At 48.3% G+C, this 25,368-nt stretch overlaps 1 protein-coding gene across 6 annotated transcripts in view; it reads right to left on the bottom strand.

The window, feature by feature from the left end:
• Positions 1–25,368, bottom strand: part of IGSF3 (immunoglobulin superfamily member 3) — a 255,382-nt gene that overhangs the window by 36,242 nt on the left and 193,772 nt on the right. For all 6 annotated transcript variants that reach the window (XM_034791935.1, XM_034791963.1, XM_034791926.1 and 3 more), the window contains 4 exons: positions 17,581–17,991; positions 15,528–15,917; positions 13,399–13,800; positions 8,087–8,491 (listed from right to left, as the gene is read on the bottom strand). In XM_034791935.1, the coding sequence (XP_034647826.1) occupies positions 8,087–8,491; positions 13,399–13,800; positions 15,528–15,917; positions 17,581–17,991 (1,608 nt within the window). The remainder of the gene's footprint in view (positions 1–8,086; positions 8,492–13,398; positions 13,801–15,527; positions 15,918–17,580; positions 17,992–25,368) is intronic.

Genomic DNA, 25,368 nt, shown 5'->3' with positions numbered 1-25,368 from the left:
GAAGGATTCTGGCGCTGGCTGGCGAGGGGCCCCCTGGAGCTGGCCCCTGCCTGCAGAGCCCAGCGGCTGTGAGTGGCTCCCCGAGGAGCTGGCTCACCACTGCCCTGGTGCTCCTGGCTCTATGGCTGCTCCTTATGACGGAAATGCACTTCAAGTTAAGAACTTTCAATTGTTCAGCTAAAATTAATCCTTTAAGCAAAAAATATTTGCGAGTGACTTATACTGTGGAAATTTACAGCATTTAACCTGGAAAATCTATTTCACATTTGAAAATAATTGGCTATTTAAACAGAAATCATTATTGCAATGTTTTAAATGAAGGCTGTAGATGCTCACAGTCATTAATAAGTATTGATAAAATATAAGCACCTTGTTTTTTCAGCTCAAAGGACCCATGATGAGCTATCAACGTGAAGTTCTACAATGAGAATTAAGCTTGTCTTCCAGCGAATTACTATTTCTTGTTTAATTGCTGGGTATAAGGTCACACAAGCCGCCTCATCCTCAGAAGTGATGCATGGGGCAGTTACGTGCCACCCCCCACTGAAAACATTGCTGCTGCGAGACACTCTATAGGAAGGCAAACTATGAGTACAATAGCAGCGGTGGAGTACTCAGTACCAGTCTCAGGATTCCTTGCCAAGACAAAGCCCGGCTCATCACTGTGAAGCATATTCTCAAAGTAACATTAATGGACTAGCTTCCCTTTTCTTTAGTTCAGCTCAGCAGCCTCCCTTACCCATTGATGGGTTCATCCTGACAGCTCCTAATAAACTAAACTTTATGGGGCAGTCTCCGGAGAGCTCCTGGCTGCTAATTAATGCGCTAATGAAGAGCCTGGCTGTCTTGTTTGCTCGACAGCTCCCAAGTCAATCAATCTGCCAGGGCCAGGCTTGCGAAAGGGACTCCTGGAGACTGCTATGGTATCATCTCCCTCCACCCCCCTTCCCCTCCCACATCCATTGCTGTCAAAACCCAAGCAAAAGGGGGAATTTATAGAGGAGGAGCTGCAATCACCCCATGTGCCTGCTTCAGGATTAGTCATGAAAAAACAGACAGGAGTACAGGAGGTGGGAGGGGGAATGGGAAGGGCAAGAGAGGAGGACAGTAAAAATCAATCCACGGAAGCAGATACTGCTGCACTCTTATTAGAGGCTAATGGCCCACACGTATTACGGTCTCCATGTCCAATCCAGTGGTGAAAGGGGGCATGTGGCTGTCAGAAGGCAAAGGACACCGTTAATTGTTTTCAATTTCAATGACCCCTGTACACAGGACATAAACAGCAATTGTGCTGCCTAGTCCATTCTGTTATGCAGGGTCACTGTGGTGAGAGGAGGTGGCCAATTGTGGATGGATTGATAGCAAAGAGTTTTCTACCACCGGCATCTAGATACCAGTATAGTCAAATGAAAGCCGCAGGCATCAGGCAGTCTTAGCATAGCGGTGTGAGGGGAGGGTGTAGGAGGGCATAGGTCACTCGCGCTCATGTTTGTTGGGACCAGATAAGAAGAGGCTGTGTAGATAAGAGGAAGGGGAAGTCGCTGGCCATCTCTGCACACCAACCGCTTCTTAAACAACAAGTTCCTGGTTAGCCCTGTGACCTTTGCCAGCCTTCCTACAATTCAGAGTTGCTAGCCTGCATGTCCCCACAGGATGCACTAATGCACTCGTGCCACGGGGCAGGCCAAAATTCCCAGTGGCCCCCATTTCTTCCCTTCGGATGAAGGGGCTCCTCCCCTGGCTGCTGTGCAGGCTCAGAACTTCCCTTCCTAGGAGGAGAGCAGAGGGCCTTTCCCCTGTGTGTGCACACGCACTTGAGCGACTAGGGACAGGAGTGCCAGTAGGCTTCATGTGTATGGATCTGTAGCACAAAACACTTCCTGATACTCAAGTCCTCGGTATTCTCAAAGCCAAAGGACCTCATCCTTCAGCCGCAGAGGAAAAAGGTAAGTGTGTTAATGCACATGAAGACTGTGGCAATTTAATGCCACCACAAGATAGCTGATAACCTTCTTGCCAAGAGTCATATTCAAATGTCCTAGCCTGTACAGACTGCAACACAGCCACTCATTGTATACTGCACTGACAGAGACCATCCGCTGTCCTTGTCTATGGGATCAGACATGTTGCACTCTGAATCAACAGTTCCCTTTGCCAAAAACTTGGCAGAAAGAGGCACAGTTTGAAAAAGCAATGGGAATGGAGAGGAATCTCCCTGCGTCTACCAGCCCTGCCCTCCAGTTCCACCTTTCCAGTCCCGAATCTCCTCTCTCACCCAGAAGTCTATCCACCTCTCTCTTCTGCTCCTGAAAGCAGGAGGCTGGGTCATGACAAATTTCACCTTCAGAGTCGCATGAAGAAGAGGGATCGGAATGGGGTAGGGCTCCACTCATCTCGTCTCCTCAGCAAGTCTAGCTGGGCCAACTACTCAGCCCTGCACTGAGTGTCATGGAACTGCAGAAGGGTCACTGGGGTTCACAAGGAACCTTACGATTCCTCTCTCCCACTCAAGCCAGAGAGATTCAAGTGTGACAAAGAACTACCGTGCCTGGGCTCTGTAAAGATTAATCTGCTCTGAATGATTACCTGCTGGCCAGCGTGGCAGTGCTGTCAGAGGGGATCAGTCATCTCCTCCTTCCAGCTGGAAAGGGGCAGAGGCACTGGAAGTGAGTGCATAAAGGAGAAGATGGAGTGGAGCAGGGAGAGAGCACCTTACGGGAACGGCCTTTGGGACAGAGAGAACACACGTTTCAATGGCAGGAGAGAGCCAGTGACAAGAGGAAAGTCCCACAGGAAGGGCACAGGTGAAGAGAAATCCCCATGTGCACATTCAGGGCTTATTTCAAGTTCAGACAGAGCTTTGAAGTTGGCAGGAGCACTGCATGCTGTCTTCAGGGAAGGAACTGGTCTGAGTTGTCTTGTTTTGTTGTTCTTTCCCAACCATTGTACACAGCGTGCTCATGCCTCCGGAAAACAAAGGGGGCCTTGAGAACTGTGAAGAAATGAGGGGAGTGTTTGCATCATTGGCAACACAGCAATTGCCATAGTGGATCCACCCAGTGGGTCCGTCCTGTCTCTGCCAGGAGCCGGAACCAGACTGATTTGAACTCCTGTCTGCAGGGACAGGCCAGTGCTTAGACTGCATTACATTACAGGACCTCCTGTTCCCTGAGAGGGATATCTAGTGTCTTAACCTGCTCACTTGACTTGCCTATATGCCAGCTGGGAGAGAGTGCATGCATGGGAGTGCAACCCTCCTGTTGTTTTAGATCTCAGAACAAGATTTCCTGTGCTGTGTCATTGCACTGATCCAGCCCAGCCCAGTGAAAGTAGCACAATATCCTGAGTCTCTCCCAACAGGCCTATAGAAGCAGGCAGGCCATACAGATGAGTTAATGAAAGTTTCTACTCTACCTAGCAATGCACCTAGAGCAGCGTTTCTCAAACTGGGGTCTGCAAGGGCACTCCAGGGGCTCCGTGGGCCCCACTGATCAACTCAACTCCTCCCCCTCCCTCCCAGCGCCCCCTGCACCCTTTTCCCCGGTATGCAGGAGGTGCTGAGAGGAGCGGGGATGGGGTGTGCTCGGGGGAGGGGGTGGAGAGGTGGGGAAGAGGAGGGGCGGGGTGGAACGGGGCGGGAAGAGGTGGGGTGGGGCTTTGGGGGAAGAGATGGAATGGGGGCAGGGCCTGAACGGGGAAGCTTGGGGGGGTCCACGAAAAATTTTAAATAAAAATGGGGGCCCTCAGGTTGCTAAAGAGAACCGCTGCCCTAGAGTGCAGGTGTGCCAGTCAAGCTGGAGAGCCCTCAGCCTAAGCAGAATTACTAACATGGGGCGGTACCAGCCCTTTAATACTGTTGCTGCCACTGACAACCCCTCATCCACAAACAGAGGACTAGCATCACACTCTTCTATTAGTGATAACAACCTCCTCCACATACTCTCACACGCAGAGCCAGCAGGCTGTCTCCCATACAGCCCACCTCTCCCACAGCCAACACATCTGTACTACTGCCCCTCTCTTGAGGGCAGCCATACCAAACTGATACCTGGCCTCTATGTCCCTGTGGGGCGGTGCCCATGCTGCCATGGATAGCTAACTCTGGGCCAAATTTCGCAGCCTCTCCGTATGCAGGCCTCTCCTCCAGACTGCTGTTAATGCTGCCAATTATCTGCACCCACTCACCTGCACTCGCCCTAAAGAGCTGCCTGCATTGTTTCTGAAGCATTGCTAGTTCCTTCCAAAGAGTGAGATGTGGGTTAGTGTTTAAAGGCATTGGGCTCACCTCAGTAAATAGCTCAACACGTTACCTCTTGGCCACTTCAGACGGCTGCCTACCAATTATGTGACATACATTTTGTGGAAACATTCTGTAATGAAGCTGAGATACAATCAGATAACCGTGCTGCCATTTTTACAACCGTCCACGAAAATCAAATATTCCTGCAACATAAAGTCAGGGAAGCACCAAAAAAGCTGGAATAAGAACTGGAATATCAAGCTAACATAAGAGAAAACAGTACCTTCTGACCATAGTAGAGTACCACGTGGATGTGTGCACTCTGCTTTCATTATTTAAATACATCAGCTGCTGCAAGCCACAGTGAAGAGGTCTTGCATCTGGGAAGTGAAGTGATATCCTCCCTTATCTTCTTAGCTCTCATGAGGAAGCTGGGCTGGGCCTGGACACTAGCTGGTTTGGCACCATCCCAGGAACATTCAGAGCATTGCAGATTTAGTAGGTGGCATTCTTATCTCTGTCAGCAATAAACCGGTTCCCCAGTGTGGGCTTGTAAGGTACTATGCTGTTGGCAGGATCATCTTTAGGATAAGACATACATCCCCATCTCCCCAATGAGACAAAAAGTGAGATCCTGACCTCCTTTTGCCATTAAAGATACCACAGTCCCTTTATACTCTAACTTCCCTATTCCTGCTAATCACCCACATTAGACAGAACTCCAGGGCTATCTTCCTGAATTCTCAGCTGGATACAGCATTCTTCACTTCATGTCCAACAGTTTTGTAGCGATTCCATGCATTGATAAACAGTATCCATTATACCTTTATATCCTTTATCTACCGACTCACATATTAACTGTTTAGAAAGCATTTTGAAACTGTGCTGAATGGTAAAATTAAGGCCAGTTGTCAGTGGTTTAGCATTGCTGACACTTGGCTTCTAAGAACTGAGCTGAGATCACTTTTAGTCACTAGTGGACTAGCTGGTTTGGATCTGAACTGATGACATGGAGATTAATTTCATTGTCACATTATTAAACTTCTGAGCCATCCTGGTTTTGCACTTCAAGTTTGTTTCCACTAGGCCAGTGGTTCTCAACTAGGGGTTCCTGTGCCCCTGGGAGTACGCAGAGCTCTTCCAATGGGTACATCAACTCATCTAGATATTTGCCTAGGTTTACAACAAACTACATAAAAACCACTAGCGAAGTCAGTACAAACTAAAATGTCATACAGACAAAATGAGAAAGTAAGCAATTTTTCAGTAATAGTTGCTGTAGCACTTTTGTATTTTTGTGTCTGATTTTGTAAACAAGTCATTTTTAAGTGAGGTGAAACTTGGGGGTAGGCAAGACAAATCAGCCTCCTGAAAGGAGTACAGTAGTCTGGAAAGGTTGAGACGCATTGCACTAGGCCAAGCAGCTCTGCTGTAAAAAAGCTGTTCCTCCTTACATGACCTGATGGTAGCGAGCCATCCACAGCCATATCTCAAAGTGGAGAAACTGCCTGACATTGCCATGTGCTTATGAACGGTTACCATTGCAGCCACAGACAAGTTATCCGAGTCTGACAAGACCTAAGCAGCAGCCAGATCCAAACAGCACATTGCCTAGCTTTTAGCTGTATCGCCTCAGGTGCACACTGCTGATCTCTTGCCTTTCTATAGCACCTCACCTCAACACACTTGACAGACTTATTTATGTATTGATCACAACTCCCATTACTGCAGACAATCACTTTTGGGGAGGAATGCAGCCACCATTTAGTTTAGGACAAGAAATGATAAATAGAATTTATTTATTTTTAAATTTAAGGTCAGTTGGATAAATACAGAGCTGGGATGTTGTGATCTCAGAAAACTAAAGTTCAAGATTAATGCACAAGCTGAAGGATCTTGGAAATACGTACTAGCCAGATTTGCACACGACTCATAGATAAGACTTCAGTAAAAAACGGCATTATATTAAAAAAGAGGATGGTATCCTGTTGAATTTAGGTAAACAGGATTATTTACTTGAGTTAGAATTTGTCCAGGGCACTGTGGCTGATGCCCTCTCTCTCTCTCTCTCTCTCTCGTACATAAGTAGCCAGAGCTCTATTTTACTGTTACCTGAAAGCCAGCACCTCAGCAGTGCAGGTCTCACTAGCAGCAGGGTGAGACATTGGTTAAGGACTGACTGAAGGAAGAGGGCTGCATACTGAATCACGTGCCCCACCTGGGTTTTCTCTGGTGATCATCCAACCAAACAACCAGCAAGACCTGACCCTTTACCAGCATTTAGCTGGTGAGAGCGATCGGAATCACAACACAAACGAATGTGGCTGCAGGCAGCAGTTAAGGAGGCAGCTTGTGTCTTGGCGCTGCCTGAGGCACAGAAATGAAATGTATAAGAGAATGCAAGGTGACACGGGGAGCTCAGCAAGAGGAAATGGGAGAGAAGGGACACGCCCTCCTTCCCTTTATTCCCCTATGGGCCATAAAGATTACACAATGCTCATTAGACCAGACTTACGTCTTGCCTGGGGAGGTTTGCCAAGCAGCGTTCTGGCCTCAATTAGGATATGGGGTGTGGCACAGATCACAGGCACACATCTCATATGCCCTGTTAATGCATCATTAGAGCTCGAGCGCCGCAGTAAGGAGGTGGTGGTTCCATCATTCAAAGCCTCTAGTTGGCCTTTAAATCTCCCCCGGTGTGTGCTGTGACACGGGTTTCTCTTCCCAGATGGCATTACTAGGGATTCGCTCACACACAGCTGCATTACAGAGACTTCAGGGACTATCTCCAATCAAACTTGCTTCCCAGGAAAAAAACCTAAGAAAATGAGAGTCCCCATCCTGACCTCCGGAGCACCCCCGACAATAAGACACTTACTACAAGGCAGGATAACAGTATGGGAGTCAAGACAAAAAGGAAGGGATAACCTGCAAGTAGAGAGCGGAATAGTGGAGATAATGAGGGCAAAGGCACTGCAAAAGCAGACTTGCATACTGCAGAGTGTCTGCTGACTCTTCCATGGATAGCCACATGCGAGTCGGGGAGGAAGGAGGGAAAAACCCCCACAAGAGCAAGGCATCTGGCTGCACCGGAGTCTAGGGGAGAGGGTGAATGAGCGGAAGAAATTTCCAGTACAATAAGAACCTGGGCCATGATTTTCAGAAGTGACTAGTGATTTTGAGTGCCCAAGTTGAATGAGCCTGATTTTCAGAGGACAGGTGCCCAGCACTTTCTGAAAATCGGGCTGCTTTTTGACAAGGTAAAGCTGGGCACCCCGAAACTTAAGTATTCCAAAGCAATCATCACTTTTGAAAACCTTGGCCCTGCTCTCGAGCAGAGCTTGGCTATGGATGTAACATGTAACCGGAAAAAGCTACAGCACATCACTCACTGAGAAGTGCATGCAGACAAGTCTTGGTGGGTGCGTATACATAACATTCATAATGTCTGACAGCATGACTATGATTAGTACAGCAATATCCAGGATCAGGGCCCCACTGTGCTAGAGTAAGATAGGAGATGCAATAGGTGAGAATAAACAAACAGAGGGAGGAAGAGTAGCAGTGAGAGGAAGGCCCGGTTACATGCACTGACAGTATGTAAAACGTGCAGTTCTGAGGTGTTTTTTCCTATACATGTAAAGAGACAGTAATGTTGGTAGTTCTTGCTGGCGGCCATAACTGTACCATCACATAGTTGTTAAAGGAGTTTAGAGCTAGGAGGTTTTTGTCTCTGCCCTTTGGGGAAGGAAAGAGGGCAGAATTTGAGACATGAAAGTGAGTTTAGTCCTGTCACTTTCATGAGTTCTCATCCTCCAGGACACTGACCATCAGGGCTCTTACCTGGCCGCAGGACCCGGATCTCTAGTAGGTTGGAGGTTCTGTCTGCCAGTCGTGTCCAACTGCTGTTGTAGTTCTTCCGCCACAACTCGGCCACACACTGGTACTTGCCGGCCTCAGTGTCACTGGCCCGGCTGATGCTGAGGCGCACGTTGTTGCTGGACTCTGCTTTTTCAATGGCAGTGCGGGTCCGGAAGCCCATATACCTGTCTCCCCACTGGACCCCACCATCCCGAGTGAAGGTGACCAGGTCATGGAATTCTGTGCTGCCCGCTGGCTGGAAGCGCCATGTCACAGACACTGGGACCCAGGACGGATAGTGCGGCTTGATGATACACTGGAGGTCAAATGATTCATTGTAGGTCACTCCTGGGGTTCGGGATATGGCTGTGACAGCAAAACCAGCCTCTGCAGAAAGAGAGAGAGAGAGAGAGAGAAATGAGTGAGACTGAAGAGAGTTTGGAGAACTCTGTCAAATGAGGCTTGCCACAATGCCGTGAATGAGAAATGGCTACAGCAGTGGCTCTCCAATTACACTCCCTGGAAAGCTACTGGTGCTTCTCGTTTCCCATTACTAAGTTACCTTAAAAGCACCTAAAACACTTCAAAATACAGTGCTTGCTCCACAGGAACTTTCCATGTAAGCCACTGCTGCAGTGCGACAGGGATGGTATTTCATTTCCAGCAGGAGGAGAGGTGGTTCCTGCAGCCCTGAATGGGAGGGGAGGTGTGTATGAGAACCTCTCTTCTAACACATTCTCCACACCAGTGGGTCTCAACCCATGGGCCACTTGCAGCCCAAGCAGCACACTGCTGTGGCCAATGTGACATCCTCATGGCCATACAGGTAGTAAATATATTGTGTAGCTGTGGCCCACATAACACACAGAGAAGCTGCATATGCAGCCCACAACTGCAAATTGGTTGAGAACCACCGGTCCACACTATGGAAGTACTGAAGAAGCATTGGAACATGAGCAAATAGGGAGGAAGCTGGTAATCACAGAGAACCTTCACAACAGCCAGACCTAAACTGTAGAAACTGGATGGGAGTTTGACCACTAATCTCACAGAATTCAGAGCTTGATTCAATACCCACCTCTTGGCCCAGGCTTTCCTGCAATAGTAACATCATTCTTTTGTATTCATAATTTTCTCCCTGCCCCCAAATCCAACCCTACCTCCTTGTGGCACTGAAGGGGTGACAGGAGGAGAAAGAGGGGACAGTTTGTTGGCATTTATACTCGAGAGGTGCCCATCGCTCTAGTATTTGAGCACCAATATAAAAACCCTGGATATAGAACCCCTGAGTTAGAGTGAGGACTCTCTGGTTTTAGTCTTTATGTGACTCAGTCACCTAGGAAGTGACTTTCATTGTCTCTCAATTATAGCTATATTTATACAAAATATGTAATTTAATATACCCATCCACACACTATATAATACATATTTTCTGGATTACATTTTATAGATTTTTTTTTTTTTTTTTGCTTCAGGGTGTTTTAAAACTAACACAACATTAAGGTGTGAGGACAATATATTCTTAATTAACTATTGTAAATTCAGAATCTAGAAATTTTATGAAGCCGTCAATGTAGCTCCGAGGATGCAGTCCCATGCATGGATCCAACAGAAGCAGAAATATTTGATATGTGAGAATAGATTATCAGCCTACTAAGTGCTGTAAATTACTGCCAAAGAGAATTCTTCATTGCCTTGAATGCAATATCAAGACAGTTTATAAACCCATGGAAAACTGACCAGGCAGCAAAAAGAGGGAATAGTCCTTGCACTCAGACTACTCAGGAGATGGTACCTTCTGACCTTAGGGTTAAATAGACATTAATTAACAATAGTAGGCAGATGGGACATTAATTGCAGTGAGCAGATTAAATTGCACGTGCCAGCCTTGCCACAGAGCAGCCACTGAGATCTCTGCACACTTATAGCAAGCGGGCTCAGGAATCCTAATAATCAAAAGACGTCACCATGGCAGGGTTCCGGGCCATGTAATTACTGCAAAAACAGGTCAGTCTTTGGGATTAAAGCTTTTAGAAACGTGTTTACGATTATCCAGGAGAAGAGGAAGAGGCCCAGTAAGCTGCCCGCATTGCAAGATCTCTACATCTCATCACCACATGAAGCGTGGCAGCCATCAGGGGCAGCTCCAGGCACCAATGCACCAAGTGCGTGCCTGGGGCGGCAAGCTCCGGGGGGCGGTCTGCCGGTCACTGTGGGGGCGGCAGTCAGGGAGTCTTTGGTGGCATGCCTGCGGGAGGTCCGCCGGTCCCGCGGTTTCAGCGGCAATTCGGCGGCGGGTACGCCGAATCCATGTGACCAGCGGACCTCCCGCTGGCGTGCCGCTGAAAACCACCTGACTGCCGTGCTTGGGGCGGCAAAATACATAGAGCCGCTGCTGGCAGCCACCCTACCCAGGGAAGTACATATCAGGCCCAGTCCAGAGCATAGCCAAGACATCTGACCCTAGTGCCGGAGAATGAAGGTGTAGAAAGCTGGTTTAATTTTTACAAGGTCATCTGGTCTTGTAAAATTAGGCCTGGTTTATACTTAAAAATTAAACGGACCAAGCTTGGTCACTTAGGGCTGTGAAAAATGTTGTGAGCCATAGTTAAATTGGCCTAGCCCCCAGAATAGATGCAGCTACATTGACAGAAGAATTCTGCCGTTGGCTCAGCTATCACCTTTCGGAGAGGTGGCAGAAGACCCCTTCCGTTGAGGTAGGAAGTGTCTACACTACAGCAGCACAGCTGCACCGCTGTAGTGGCTGCTGTAGCAGCTGTAGTGCAGACATGCTCCTTTGCCCAGACTAAGGGTATTACAAAAAGACTTCTCGACTGCCATAAGGGAACCAGATCTGCATTTTCAGGCTCTCAACTCTCATGTGCGCATTACATCCAGGTTAACAAGCGAACAGCTTTCTTTTACAGCGACCAATTGCCCTGACTAAATACAAAAGAGGGAGGGGAAGTGGGGCTTCCTTCAATGCCATGTTTTCTCCCCTCATCAGTTCCTGATCCAATGAATGAGCACAGGGCTCTGTAGAAAGCAGCACACTTGATTTGTTCACTGATTTAGGATCAAAGGACTATGATTCTTGCTAAGCAGAGAGGAGAATTTTTTTAGTAACTGGGGGAAGACTGCCCCCCTGCCACAATCTCTCTCTCTCAGCAGATTCTGTGAAAGCTTTCCTTCTCTCCCCCACATTGATCTACCAAGAACACCTCAATTCTGGCCTGCAGCGCACATGCTAGTTCAAGCACTGGGACTCCTCACAGCTTTCCCTGTGGCCCCTTAGCTTATGCAGCATTCCTTACTATTCCAGCTCTAGGAGCACCCTTAACACAACTCTGCCTGTGTACACATCATCAGAGGACAGCTATTCCCCAACGGCTTGCAGGGGCCAAGATCCCTAGCACTCCGCAAAGTGGCAGGACCCTCACGTGTTCAGAGGCTTTTGGTCTCCTCTGGCTGTAGTAATAAAAAACACTACCCTCTTTAGCACGTGCCATTCGAGTATCACAAAGCACTTTACAAATATTAAGGGGGGGGGGGGGGCGGGGGAATCAGACCTAGCAAAAGGATGTTGGACATTTTCTCTTTCAAATTTTATTGGGCTGTAGTAGCACCTCTTGGTTATATAAACAGGAACTACTTATGACCTGTCAATCTGAGATTTCTCTGGAAGAGGGAACTGCAGTGGAAGGTCAATTTATTAACTTTTAATTGCATTTTCTGGAATTACTGGGAAGTTTTACACAGCTAACTTTCAACAAGTAGAATGAATTAATGAACGTGACACTCACATTTTAGAAGCAGGTCATTCCAATTACCATCTTGCTAACTTCCCCCTGCACACCCTACTCCCTCCCCCTACTCTTCAATTCTGGCATGAAATTAGCTGCAAGCTTCACCAGACTACACAAAGTACAAATTAAGATCTTCAGCTGATTCTCAGCTATGCTGATTTACACCAGTTGAGAAACTGGCCTTAATTCTTTATAACCCAGGAATCTTGCCAGCTTGTATAAGATCGAAAGCAATGATTTCTAGCTCTAGACAGAATAACTCTTAAGAACAGGTCAGAACTGAAGGGGAGGAGGGAAAAGCAAGATGCTAATCAGAATGTGATATGATTTTAAAGGTCTTCATTAATACTGTATTGCACTGGAAAGCTACAAATCCATCCCAACCTTCCAGTCACAACATACAGCAATTGTTTATAGCCCTGGCATTTTTCAGGTTATCAGGCTTTCAAGAACAGTCACTAGTTCTTCAGACCTGCAGGGCATTTTTGGCACTGGTCCGGCACTTAATATAGCAAGATCTAGACAATGAAGTTCCCAAAATGCCCTCCGTGTGGTTTTTACTGTATTCAACACTCAGGCCCGGTCTACACTAGGGGTGTGTGTGTGCGTGTGTGTCGATCTAAGATACACAACTTCAGCTATGAGAATAGCGTAGCTGAAGTCAACATATCTTAGATCGACTTAGAATCACTTACTTCGCGTCCTCGCGGCGCAGGATCGATGGCCACCGCTCCCCTGTCAACTCTGCTTCCGCCTCTCGCCGTGGTGGAGTTCCGGAGTCCACGGCAAAGCGATCGGGGATCGATTTATCGTGTCTACACTAGATGCGATAAATCGATCCCCGATAGATCGATCACTACCCGCCGATCCAGCAGGTAGTGTAGACGTACCCTCAGAGGGATTAGATGTGAGAACAGGGCACCAGCAATCAGAACTCCTGGGTTCTGCTCCCACTTGGCTAATAGACTCAACTGTGTGGCCTTGGGCCAGTCGCTGAGGGCCTGATTTTCAGATGTGCAAAGGGCAGCTCCTGCCGACATCTGATGGAGTTGTAGGTGCTCAGAATCCTGAGAGTCAGGCTCACAGCCTCCCAGCACTTCACCTTCCTCATCTGGAGAGTGGAGATAATATTTACCTCATCCACAAAGAAGTCGGGAGGCTTAATGTTCACAAGGTGTTACAGAAGTGCCAAGTGCCATTAACCACCCTATTTCCCACTCTGTCTCTCTAATGCCACACGCTGGAGTTCCTGGGTAACGTGACGTGCTGCACTCCTCCAGCGAAGCTGTCTACAGGCACACTGACTCCCACTCAGAAACAAGTTTCCCCCACCAGAAGCATGCCCCTCCCTCTAACGCTTAGCTCTGTAGCCACACAGCACAAGCCAGCAATGCCTGCGATCACCTCCTGACTTGCTGTAATCAAAACCCCATGAGGGCGAGGTGCTGGAAAGCATTGCATAGACACCACAGTGCCACTGGTACTCACCCAGAGCAGTGATGGATACGGGCATGCTAGCGTGCCGCTCCCCAATCATCTGCCACTCCCCATCTTGCGTCCGTGTCCACTCAGTCACACGGCACTCATAGTGGCCCTCATCTGCCTTGACACTGTTGAAGATCTCCAGGGTGAAGGAGCCAGGCCGCACCTGCTCCATCTGGATGCCCCCATAGCTGCTACGTTCTGAGTAAGAGGGACCCGGCTGCAGCGTGCCATCCCGATCCAGCCGCACAACATCACTGCGCCTGTTCTGCTTGTCCACAAGTTGCCAGGTGACAGAGAGATGGCTTTGGGGCCCAAATCCCGAGCGCACACTGCAGCCAAAGCGCAGGCTCTCCCCCTCTAGGACATTGCTGGCATTGTTGGTCATCTCCACGGAGATGCTGGTCTCTAAAGAGACAGAAAAGAAACACGTGCACATGGAGGAGATGATTATACTCATCCATTTGCCAGTATGCAAGAAAGGTAGAGACTTGGGAAGGAGTTCTTCCAAACTTAGGTGCATGAAACCACACACACATTGGATCTGCGTGTGGCTAACTTGTATGTGCAAATATCCAAAGCATGCACATGGCCTGTGACCTGCTATTGGGGGACTTGTGTGCCTAAGCTAGGGGAGGGCCAAACTTTGAAAATCTGTCCCATTACTGCCTATGAGGAGTCACAACGTCTTCTAATCACAGGTCCAGGACAAGACCGTACAAGAGGGATGTGCTGAAAGCACGGGTGTTACTACTGGTACTGTAACTCCTGTTCTGCCAAAAGGCTTCCAATCCATTTGATTTACAACAATCACAGAATTCTGATGATCATCTTGCCATTTCCAATTCCTACCCAGTTTTCACAGCCATTCTCTCACAAACTACTAGAGCTCGCTATCAATGTTTTATGCCATCAGAAAAGTGGGATCCTGAAGTTTCAAGAGATATAAAGACTTATGGCTTGATTTTCACAGGTGCCGAGTGCTGGTAACTCCCACTGCTTTTTGTGGGAGTTGCAGATGCTTAGCACCTCTGAAAAAAACATTAAGTCCTGTTAGTTTGTTTCTAGCACTGGTGGTTATGAAATCTCACATGAAATCTGTTACAGGTCTAGTCTAGAAGTGCTACCTTTTAGGCATCAGTCAATCCAGGACTTCTGGCTAGTGTAATTTTTAATCCCAAATGAATGAGAGTCTACAATTGACCCTTACTTCAGGACAAATGGCTTCAGAACAAGCTGCATCTCACTACAAGGTTAATATGGGAGGTAAAAAATTACACAAAAGCCTTTTTCAGCTACTCCTTTGTTTGCTCATTATATATTGTTGGGTTAACTTTGATGATATTTGTGTGGCTTGTCACATCAAAGTTATTTGAGTTGGAGAGAAAGAGCAAGACAAAGGAAATGAATGAACCAGAGGGCTAGCTCTTCTTGCCCTGTCTTTTCAGTATTTATCACACCCCCTCCGACACACACAAGGCATTCAAACAGGGTCAGACAAGAATGTTTTCACTAGGCTGGCTGAGTGAGGCATCCAGTGACAGAGTTGGATCTTTGTACTAACGAGCGAATGGTGGCTTGGGAAGGATGCAGTTGTTTCTGCTTTTTGGCCCAGGGCACATCCCCTCCGATCTGAGGAGCTGATGGGATCTCCTGCAAGAGCACCAAAGCAGGGGCATCTGAGCAGCAGGCACTAACATATGTCCAGTGGCTGGGCTGCTTCCTGGATAAACTGGGAGCTGGTTTAGGACCAGCAGCACTCCCAATTCAGCCTTTTAAGGTGGGGGTAACACCTTAAAGTTCCCATATTCCTGCTGGGAGGTGGGAAGAGTGGGAGAATAAATAACTCCCTTTTCTGCTATCAAAGTAAGAACTACAACCTGGGGCAAACACCAAGGCAAGGGCCAATTTTTCCAGCCTAAGAATCTGAGTAGTGGATACCTCCCTCCCCGGCCTTTAAAGATCTTTCTAGCAGGGTTTCTAAGCCACACCAAACAAGTCTTTACTGTGCAAGAACTTCTCCGGTTGAGGTCCCACCCCAAGTGACCACAGCTAAGTTTCTCAGGCAGTCTGCTTTGCATGGGAGGGCACACACAGACACAGCACCATGCAGGAGCATGCCAATCTCTACTTACTGAGGGGCAAGACCGTGATGGGCGTGTTCTTTGGCCGCTTGCTCTCCTTGTCAATGAAGTCCCCCGTCACCGTCTTCTCCCGCTCCGTCACCCGGCAGTTGTATTTGCCGCTGTCCTCCAGGCGGAGGCGGTAGATCTTTAGAACAAAGACATTGTCGCTCTCCTTGGCTACCTTGAGCTGCCCCAGTGCCTCGCGCTGGGCAAAGTCACTGTTGAGGACGGGCACGGCGTTGGGCCCCAGGCTGGCAATCAGGGAGCTGTTGAAGGCCCACGAGATGGAGAAGTAGCGTTCTGGGATGTTCTGTGCCTCCAAGATACACCGGAACTCCACAGGCTCACCCACTGTGTACGTCCGCTTCTCTGTCTCCAACCGGACACTGAACTCCTTATCTGGAGAGAGACAGACCAATGCGCAGCAGCGTCACAGCAGCACTGTACCTGTGGAGGGGACCCTCACCCAAGAGCCAGACTGGGTGGCAGGACACTTCCATGCTTCATTTTAACCCACTTCTCAGCCACCCCCATCCCACATGACCCCCTGCTTTCATGCCCCTGCAATCCTCCCTGTTATCTCTGCCATTAACATACAGTTAACGCAGTACTTAAGCAGAGTGTACAGTGCATGCAATTGCTGCCGGGGAGAACACAGTTCATCTCACTCTCAGGAGGAGAAGCAGCCAGCTGCTGGTGTGCAAAAGCTGCAATCACAATCAAACCAGAAGAGGGGAGAGGAGGAATAGCTCATTTCTTCTCAGCGTTTTTATATTATAAGTGTTGTTATGGTCAGAAGAATGACTCCAAAACATACTCTCTCAATAACCCTGACCCCTTATATAAAACTGTACAGACACCCCTTTGAAGTGAGTACTAGTTCTGTTTTTCAGAAACTGGGATCAGGGCAGAGGGGAGGGGATTGGGGCACAGGAGGGGGTGCAGGCTCTGGGTGACGCTTACCTCAGGCAGCTCCCGGAAGCAGCAGCATGTCCCCCCTCTGGCTCCTACGCAGAGGTGTGGCAAGGCGGCTCTGCACACTACCCCATCCACAGACGCTGTCCCCACAGCTCCCATTGGCTGAGGTTCCCAGCTAATGGGAGGTGCAGAGCTGGTGCTTGGAGTGAGTCCAGCACGCATAGCCCCCTGGCTGCCCCTACGCCTAGGAGCCGGAGGGGGAACATGCTGCTGCTTCCGGGAGCTGCACAGGACCAGGGCAGGCAGGGAGCCTGTCTTAGCTCCGCCGTGCCACCAACCAGACTTTTAACGGCTCGGTCAGCAGTGCTGACCGGAGCCACCAGGGTCCCTTTTTGACCGGACGTTCCGGTCGAAAACCGAACACCTGGCAACCCTAGGATGTTCTATAATTGAGAAATCCTGCAGAAGGGAACACTGGTGCAGAGCCCAAGCCTCACTAGTGAGAGGAGTGCACTCCTGGGGAGGGGGAAGGTCTCTGGACACTCCAAGGACACAGGCCAAAGAGATTAGCTACTTGCAGTAGGAAATGTAGCGTGATAGGAGGCCTGTTTTTGGAGGCCTCTGTTTGCCAGAAGCTGGGAATGGGTGAAAGGGAATGGATCACTATTACAGCACATCTAGTGACATCTGTCCCTCCTACCAGCAATAAAGCTGCTCTGGTGACCCTCTTGAGAATGTCCTGCCACTGATCACCTGAGGTTCCACCCAGGAAACTGTTAACGAAATCACCTCAGATGATTATAAACACTGTGACAAAGCACAGGGAGAGAACTGGATTTTGAGATAGCCAAGGCCCACAACATTCATAGCTTTCACCTGTCTAGTGTTAAGAATGACTCTAGCAAGAGGGCTTTCATGACTTTCCTAAGGAGACTCTTCTGTAGCCAAACCAAACTTGCCTGATAGCAGCACACACAGGCAGCGAGGCAAGGCAGGCAGAGCTAGTCACCCATTGGCCTGCTCAATACCTGGGAAGTCTCTTGTAAGTGGAGCTCTCACACATTCCCCGCTCTCTCCCTTATTGCAGCACCCACTGCTCCTCTTGATACCTGTCTAAGAGAAAGAAAACCCTGCAGATACCAACCAGTGGCTTGGATGTTGATGGTGGTGCCCTCGGAGCGCTTGCGGGTCATGGCGTACCAGGACTTGTCAGGGTCCTGGATCCACTCAGCTGCCTCGCAGTAGAACTCGCCCTGGTCCGATGGCTGGAGGTTGTAGACAGTGAGCTTGGAGGTGGTCTCTCCCACCTTGTCTAGGCGGACACCGCCGGTGGCCTGCCTCTGCGCGTAGGTGCTGCCCGCCCGCAGGACGAAGTCGCGGCTCAGGGAGATCACTTCCACTGGAGGCTCACCCACTTTCTGGCGGTACCAGGAGATGGAGAGGTGACTGTGTTGGGCTGTACTCTTAGACACCTCACATTTCAGCTCCAGAGAGTCACGCTCCACTTTGTTTAGTGTCTGTGGAACTGAGGTCACCCGCAAGGAGTCTGGAATAACTGCAATAAAGAGAATGAAGACAAGGAGATGAGAAAAAATAATTTTTTAGCGGTAGCGGCATTAAGAAACCTCTGAAGCAAAGGAGCTACTAAAGGCTGGATTCTTTAAAGGAGCACTGGGAAGAAGGTTTCTATTTACAGTTCCAGTGACTCATAGACATTAGAGATGGAAAACCCTATTAGGCCACATCTAGTCCTCCCCAAAGCCCTCAGCCCATGCAGATTGTTACCAACAGCATATTTTCTGGTGCTTCGTTTAGTCTACTGCTAAATGCCCCCAAACTACCATACAGGGCCTTCTATCACTTCCCTTGGGTTACTGTTGCGTAGCTTAATAGATCCTACTTACTGTCAAGGACACTTATCAGATGCAGCCTACGTTGTCCTCTTAATTCCATGCCTTCACTCCTTGTCATACACCTCTGGACCACCCTTAATAATCACTCCCCCCCTCTCCTTGGCATTCCCATCCTTCAAAATACTTATACGTCATTGCTAGGGCCTTTGCCCCCTGTAAGTCATTGTTTGGCCAAGTAGACATATTTAAGATCTTTCAATTTTCCCTCTTAAAAAAGGTCAGGAGACAATTCTTCTCTCCCTTGTTTGTGTCTGTCCGCATTTTAACTCTCTCAGCAAAATGGCGTAACTGCATTCAGAGGAAGCTGGCTCCTTTGAGGGCAGCAGTGCAACCACACAATAGTCAATTGCCTGTGTCCTCCTCGGACAGACAGACATCAGGGAATTGGCAATAAGGCTATTAGACACATGTCAAGTTGATTTAGCAAATGGACAGAAAATAAATGCCATGTATCCCATTAAGAAATAGGAGTTATTTCCCCACTGTCTATTTCTACAACAAAGATTAGCCATGAAAGGGAAACACAGGGAGAACCAGGGAGAGGGAAAGATAATTAACAAAACATGCAAAGAGTCCAACACTTGAAAGAGAAAAATCTGTTTGCCCAGAATCCACATCTTCTGGCTACTTAACAACAGAATTTCTCCCACACCTCTCCTGGCCCTCCCTTCCCTTTATGCTGAAGGATGGGTTGGGGAGGGAGATAGGAGAAGACCACTGGATTTGAAGGTGCACTAATGCCAGACTGAAAAGCACAAAAACATGTAGGGCAACGCAGGGGTACTGTATTAGTACTTACATCTACTTTTGAATTCCTTTTTTAGAAACAGACTATTTCAAGTTGATACGATCCTGTTTTAAAAAGGGAAAGGTTTCTAGACTGTCTGAAAAAGCAAAGTACCAAAGATGAACAAAAGGTAGAGTGGTAACAGAGTTATCTTCTGGAGCCTACAGACTGGCAGCACCAGTGACTCTGCTGCTGCTCATAGCTTTGATAAGTACCAGCAGAGTGAAAATAACATGTCTCTGGCCAGTTTCACAGTCGATACTGTGAGTTGCAAGGAGTCAGACACTGAAGTTATTCATGGGTGAGGACTCAAATAATGAGAAAGGGGAGGGATTAGCAAGGAAGTGGAGAAAGTGAGGGATAGAGAACTTCTCCTATCCAGCAGGGAGAGGGGAGGTGCTTTCACAGTCATCAACTATTTATCGACCAGAGACTTATGAAAATAGAGTCCCCACAAGCCGGGGGAAAAGGGAGGAATTTCTTACCAGGTCACTGCCTCTGGGCAGCAATGCCAACCCTCCCCCCCCCCCCCCCCCCCCCCCCCCGCCATTATTTTCTTACACACTGCCTACTAGGTAGTAGGTGTCAGACAGATTTTTCAAGTCCTGTCCTACCCCGGTGTCTGAGTGGACTAGTCGGTTTCCCCTTGCCTTTGCCTTTAGGCTCAGCAATGGCCATGACAAGCAGCAACTAACTTATTCACCACTCTTTCCTGATGAGATTTAAATTTCTCATTTAAAACCCATCTGAATAAATTTCCAGAGCAGCTCAGTTCCTCATCTCCGCCCTGCAGTCCTGGGGCTCTCTTGTAACTGTTTTATATTATTAAATAAATTAAATCTGATTGTCATCTTGCTCAAGTCTCCTTCCTGCTGTGCTGCCTCAAAGGAGGATAGCTTTGCTACACTGGCCTCCATGGGATACAGATCAAGGAGTGGAAATGGTTTGGAGAAAAAAGCACAGGACACCTCTCCGCTAACTGTGACCACTGCAGTACCTCATGTTATCGCCTTCCTGAGTCCTTCCTTTATCTATGTATCTCCATATTTATAACACATCCATCACTGAGCTTTGAGGGCTCTGCATACCCCCCATTACGACATTCTTGAGTCCCCACACAGCTTTGCCAATGCACCTCAATCCTGACCAGCTAAATACACTGCTATTCCACTCCCTGCCTATGAGGGCTTGTCTACACTTATGACACAGCTGCTTAGAGAAGACACTAGCTACGCAGATGCCATCAGCATACCTCCCCAGGAAGCAGTAGCTATGTTGATGGAAGAAGCCCTCCCATTCACACAGCGCTGTCTACATGAGGGATTAGGTCGGTATAACTGTGTTGCTCAGGGGCGGGGATTTTCCACATTCCTAAGTGACGTACTTATACTGACATAAATTTGTAGTGTGGACTATGGGTTAGTGAAAGCCACTGCAGGTCCTAACATACAGGAGTCACTCATTCCACGAAGTGAGCCAGATTACACTCAGTTAGGGTGCATGGGCTGGGTCTATAAAGTTTGGGTCATGCTCTCCCCATACACTACAGCAGATCTCCAACTGAAAAAAAAAAACAGGTGGCGTGTAAAAAAGACGGATGCTAAACTATAGCTTTTATATTACTAACCACACTTGAAGCTACTGTTGCATTCAACATCAGTGGCGAAAGGACAATACAGGGCACTTCTAGGCACGTCCTTTGTTTATTAAGCCACTATTGCATGCAGTTACAGATTTGCACACACAGTGTGCCACTTATGCTCACAACTGCATACTTAAGTGTCATATAATTAAGTGTAAGCATCACCATCCTTTACAGAATTTATGTAGGCTCCTGCAGAGGTGGACCTTTGAGAGAAGTCAAATGCACGGGGAAATGGGGTTTTTGATGTTCTGAGGGTGATCTAATTTTGTTTCGGTCATTTATGGCAAATGGTTAGACAAACACCTATCAGCGATGGACTAGGTATATTTGGGGGTCCTGCCTCAGCATGGAGGAATGGACTAGATGACCTCCTGAGATCCCTTACAGCCCCACCTTTCTATAGTTCTATGCCAAGTCTTGGAGAGACACTAATGACATATTATGGATGTTATTCACTTGAATGTGTGTTAACCTGACAGAGTGGGCTCGAGTTTATTGTGCCTCAGACATCGTCTGGATCCTCAGATCGCTTTGAAGTTCAGAATATTTATCAACGATGAGAGTGTACACGGCAAAAAGTGATCACTTAACTAATTTTAAAAAAGCAAATTAGACTTGCAAGCAACAGAGAGAATAATAAATAGGGAACTCTTCTACAATGTGACTTTTGAAAGTCACTTTGAGCCTGACATCACACTCAGAGGGGCACGTTTCAAAAAGAAACTTATTTTAAGCCAGTTTCCGTGCCCAGGTTTGATAGAACATGCTTGGTGGTGTCCAAAGAAGTCAGAGGTAGTTTTACTTGTCCAGCAGAATGGACGAGGGCATGTTACTGCTGCAGAGTTAGCTTGAGTGATCAGCCCCCAGATTAGCCTACCCTAGATGTGAGCAGCCACACTATAAAGCCAGGTCTGAGTTACCGTTTCCTCACTAGTGCTGTGCTCACCTGTGTGTGTTGCTAGGACTTCTGGGGGCACATTCCATGGTTCTTTGTGCTCTAGTTAAGCTGAACTGCTCTGATCCTTTCCCAGTGAATTATGGGAGAACCTGCCTGTTCTTCTAGGCCAGTGGTTCCAAAACTGGGGTTCGCAGAACATTACAGGGGGTTCGCCAGAAAAAAAATCACTAATGGCGGACAGAGGACCCTGGGTATTGGAGACAGCAGGTGGGACCCAGTTGCAGGGCAGACACCCCAATCCCCAGGGAGAGCGGGGCCGGGTAGTTGGGGCTGGCAGCCCGAGTCCCGGTGGTCAGCAGGGGAGCCAGCAGCCCGAACCCCAGCGCTCCCTATGCAGGGCTGGCAGCCCGAGCCCCAGGGAGAGCAGGGCCGGGCAGTTGGGGCTGGCAGCCTGAGCCCTGCCCCCCGCCAGCCCGAACCCCAGCGCTCCACACGGGGCTGGCAGCCCGAGCCCCAGGAAGAGCGGGGCCGGGCAGTTGGGGCCGGCAGCCCGAGCTCTGCTCCCGTCAGCAGGGGAGCCGGCAGCCCGAACCCCAGTCCAAGCCCCAGGAAGAGCAGGGCCGGCAGTTGGGGCATCCATCACACTGAGGAAATTTAAACTTAAATCCCTGAAAATATTCATTTTTAGGAGGGGGTTCACGAGATTTCACAATTTAGTGAAAGGGGTTCGCGGGCTGTTAAAGTTTGGGAACCACTGTTCTAGGCACATGGGGGGGGAGGGGGGAGACTTGTGGAGGACTATCAGCACTCAAATGCTTTAGCCTGTGTCTTCACAGCCAAGTGGGCACAAGTTACTAGCCCCAGTGAAAACCTCACTGGGGCTTTAGCCTCTACTCCAAACAGGACGGCTAATCTGGGTTTAAAGCACCACCAGTTCAGGTCAGAAGTTTGTGTGTGTGGACAGGATGGGAGCTGGGACAACAGCAGAGGAAAAGCCTGGGTTAACTTTGCATTAAAGACATGCCTTACAAATCTGGCCAACAGAGCTGTTTGCTAAAGAGTAGCCATTTTAATCCAGCAGGAATGGGTCAGAACAGCAATGGACCTGATTCCAACAAGAATGATGCAGTGAGGAACAGTGGTGAGGGAATGAAGTCAGGACACACCGACAAGGCAGCTGGGCAGCATATTAAGGGGAGCAGGGAGAATACAAGACCAGGTGGCTGGGCAGCATGCCCAGGAGAGAAAGGCAGCAGAAAATCATGTGCACAGGGGGGAGGACAAGGACCAGGCGAGAGAGGAAAGAGGGGCTAGGCAGCAGAGAAGTGCGTACAAAGGAGCACGGACAGAGAGATTAATCAAACTGATTGAGATCTCCTACTGCCACCCTGGAGCCAAAAGATGCTTGGAATTGCTAGAGTAGACAGCGTCGATTTTTTTTTATTGGGAAAAAAAAAAAAAAAAAAAAAGCAAGACAGCTAAAAATACAGGGCTCCCTAATATTTTCCATGCCGGTAATTGACATCAGGAGGTATATAAATCACGGCTAGGAAGGGAGATGGTCCCTGAGGCACTCTCAAAGACACGGTCCATATTATGGAAAAGTTTGAGAACCAGTGTAATAATAGGAGCCGCCACTAGGTGGTGTCAAGATTTCTGCAAGAATTGTGTCTAGGCAAGAGATTCTGGTAAAGCCCTTCTGCCCTACTTTGAAGATGAGGAGTGCTGCCGAGACAAATGTTTTAGCTTCTCTTGCATTTGGATAAAAATATCCATCTCTTCCCAATAAATCCTGGAAACAAACTCCATTCACAAAAGCGTCTAAACCTTCCACGGAAGGGTAAATATTAGCCCTCTGTGGGATAAAACATTAACCCTGTTTCACAGCTGGGAAACTGAGCCACAGAGAGGTTAAGAGACTAGTTTAAGGTCTCACAACAAGTTAGTGGCAGAACTGGGATTACATACGAGTTCCTGGCTCTCCTGCCTGTGCTTAATCACAAGAAGGGAAGAATATCATGTATTTTGCTACCAACCCCATCTGCAGCAGCGCCCTTCGTCCCATGCTGAGATATTGGCTCAGTACTGATGGAGCTGTGGCCACCAGAATGGCCATTCTTCTCTCGGGACTCCACAAAAGATAAGTCATCTACAAAAGGAGGTGTGACCATGTGATCTGCACACCAGAGGGAAACCGGGAATTCACCAACATTTTGTGGATTTAGGCAAATCAATAAACCTCAACTTCCCCCTCTGTAAAATGAGGATAATGCAACTCTAGAAGCAGCGTGGGTTGGTGGATAAGACACTGGACTTGGAGGCAGGTCGGAGGCAGAACCAGGTATCGAACCCATATTTCCTGTGGGTGACTGTGAGCAACTCACTTCACCTCTCTGCAATGCCATTTTCCCTCCCACACTTTGCTATCCAGGGCAGGGACCCTCTCCTTATTGTGTGCCTGCAGTGCCTAGCACATTCGGGGCCTGATCTCAGTTGGGGGTCTATGGGCACTATAGTAATACAAATAAACTGACAACCACCATCACCTCCTGTCTTCTGCAACATAATTACTTAAGGTTTTTACTAATCTTCAAGACCTTTGACAAACACAGTGTAAAAGTGGTATGTACTCTAGGATCCCAGGTCCATGGCTGCATATTCTGTATAGCATGGATGGGTCTGAGTTTGCCAAGTGCTAAGCAAGGACTATTTAGCCAAAACATAACCCTTCTTCCCTACTCCTTGGAAACCACTCTCTGCCTGAGGAATACTGGGGAATTAATGTGAGTTCAGTTCCCATCTGGCCCATTACATCTTGCTGCCTCACAGCAATCCCATCTCAGATTTACTAACTTCCTCCCTGATCTCTCAGGCTGTGCTAGCAAGACACAACCAAGCTGTTCAAGATGAACTGTAATCCCAACACCAATTTAGAGGGCACAGACAGGCTGAGTCACCTTATTAACCACAGCATAATACAACTGGCACAAAGATTTAAATTTAGTTCTTAGCCCCTGAAAACTGCTCACCCTTCTGTGACCACCAGAGATGTCCCACAATGCAACACTCTGTGACGTCACTGATACCAGAAGAGTTTGCAGTAGTATGAGAATAATTGGAAGGACACTATTCCTCGGGTCATTCTGTGCAGAAATCCATGCTTACCTCTGCTCTGAAGCTAGCTTTACAGTTTGCCTTAATGGACTTCATCAGCCCTCACCACTCTAAAATGAGAGCCATGAGGGATGTTGCAGCTGCCTTATAATTATATGGAGATAAACCTATCTCATAGAACTGGAAGGGACCTTGAAAAGTCATCGAGTCCAGTCCCCTGCCTTCACAGCAGGACCAAGTACCGTCCCTGATAGATTTTTGCCCCAGATCCCTGAATGGCCCCCTCGAGGATTGAACTCACAACCCTGGGTTTAGCAGGCCAATGCTCAAACCACGGAGCTACCCCCCCGAGGCAGAGATGTTCAGAGGAGACAGGGCTCTGGCATTTGAAGTACCTCAAAGTAAGCAGCAGGCATCAGACACAGCGATTGTAAAAGGAGCTGCCTGCTCCTGCCTTTCTCAGACACAATCCATACATCCATGGTATTGATTTCCATTCTACACAGTATCCAAAGACTTGCGTACATGGAGGAGGGACAGTGAGGAAAGAGAGATACCTAGATTAGCATTGTAAT

Source organism: Trachemys scripta, chromosome 1 (genome assembly GCF_013100865.1).
Source record: "Trachemys scripta elegans isolate TJP31775 chromosome 1, CAS_Tse_1.0, whole genome shotgun sequence".
Classification (NCBI taxonomy): domain Eukaryota; kingdom Metazoa; phylum Chordata; order Testudines; family Emydidae; genus Trachemys; species Trachemys scripta.
The sequence above is the reverse complement of the archived record's forward strand: the minus strand, read 5'-3'. Positions and strand labels throughout refer to the sequence as shown.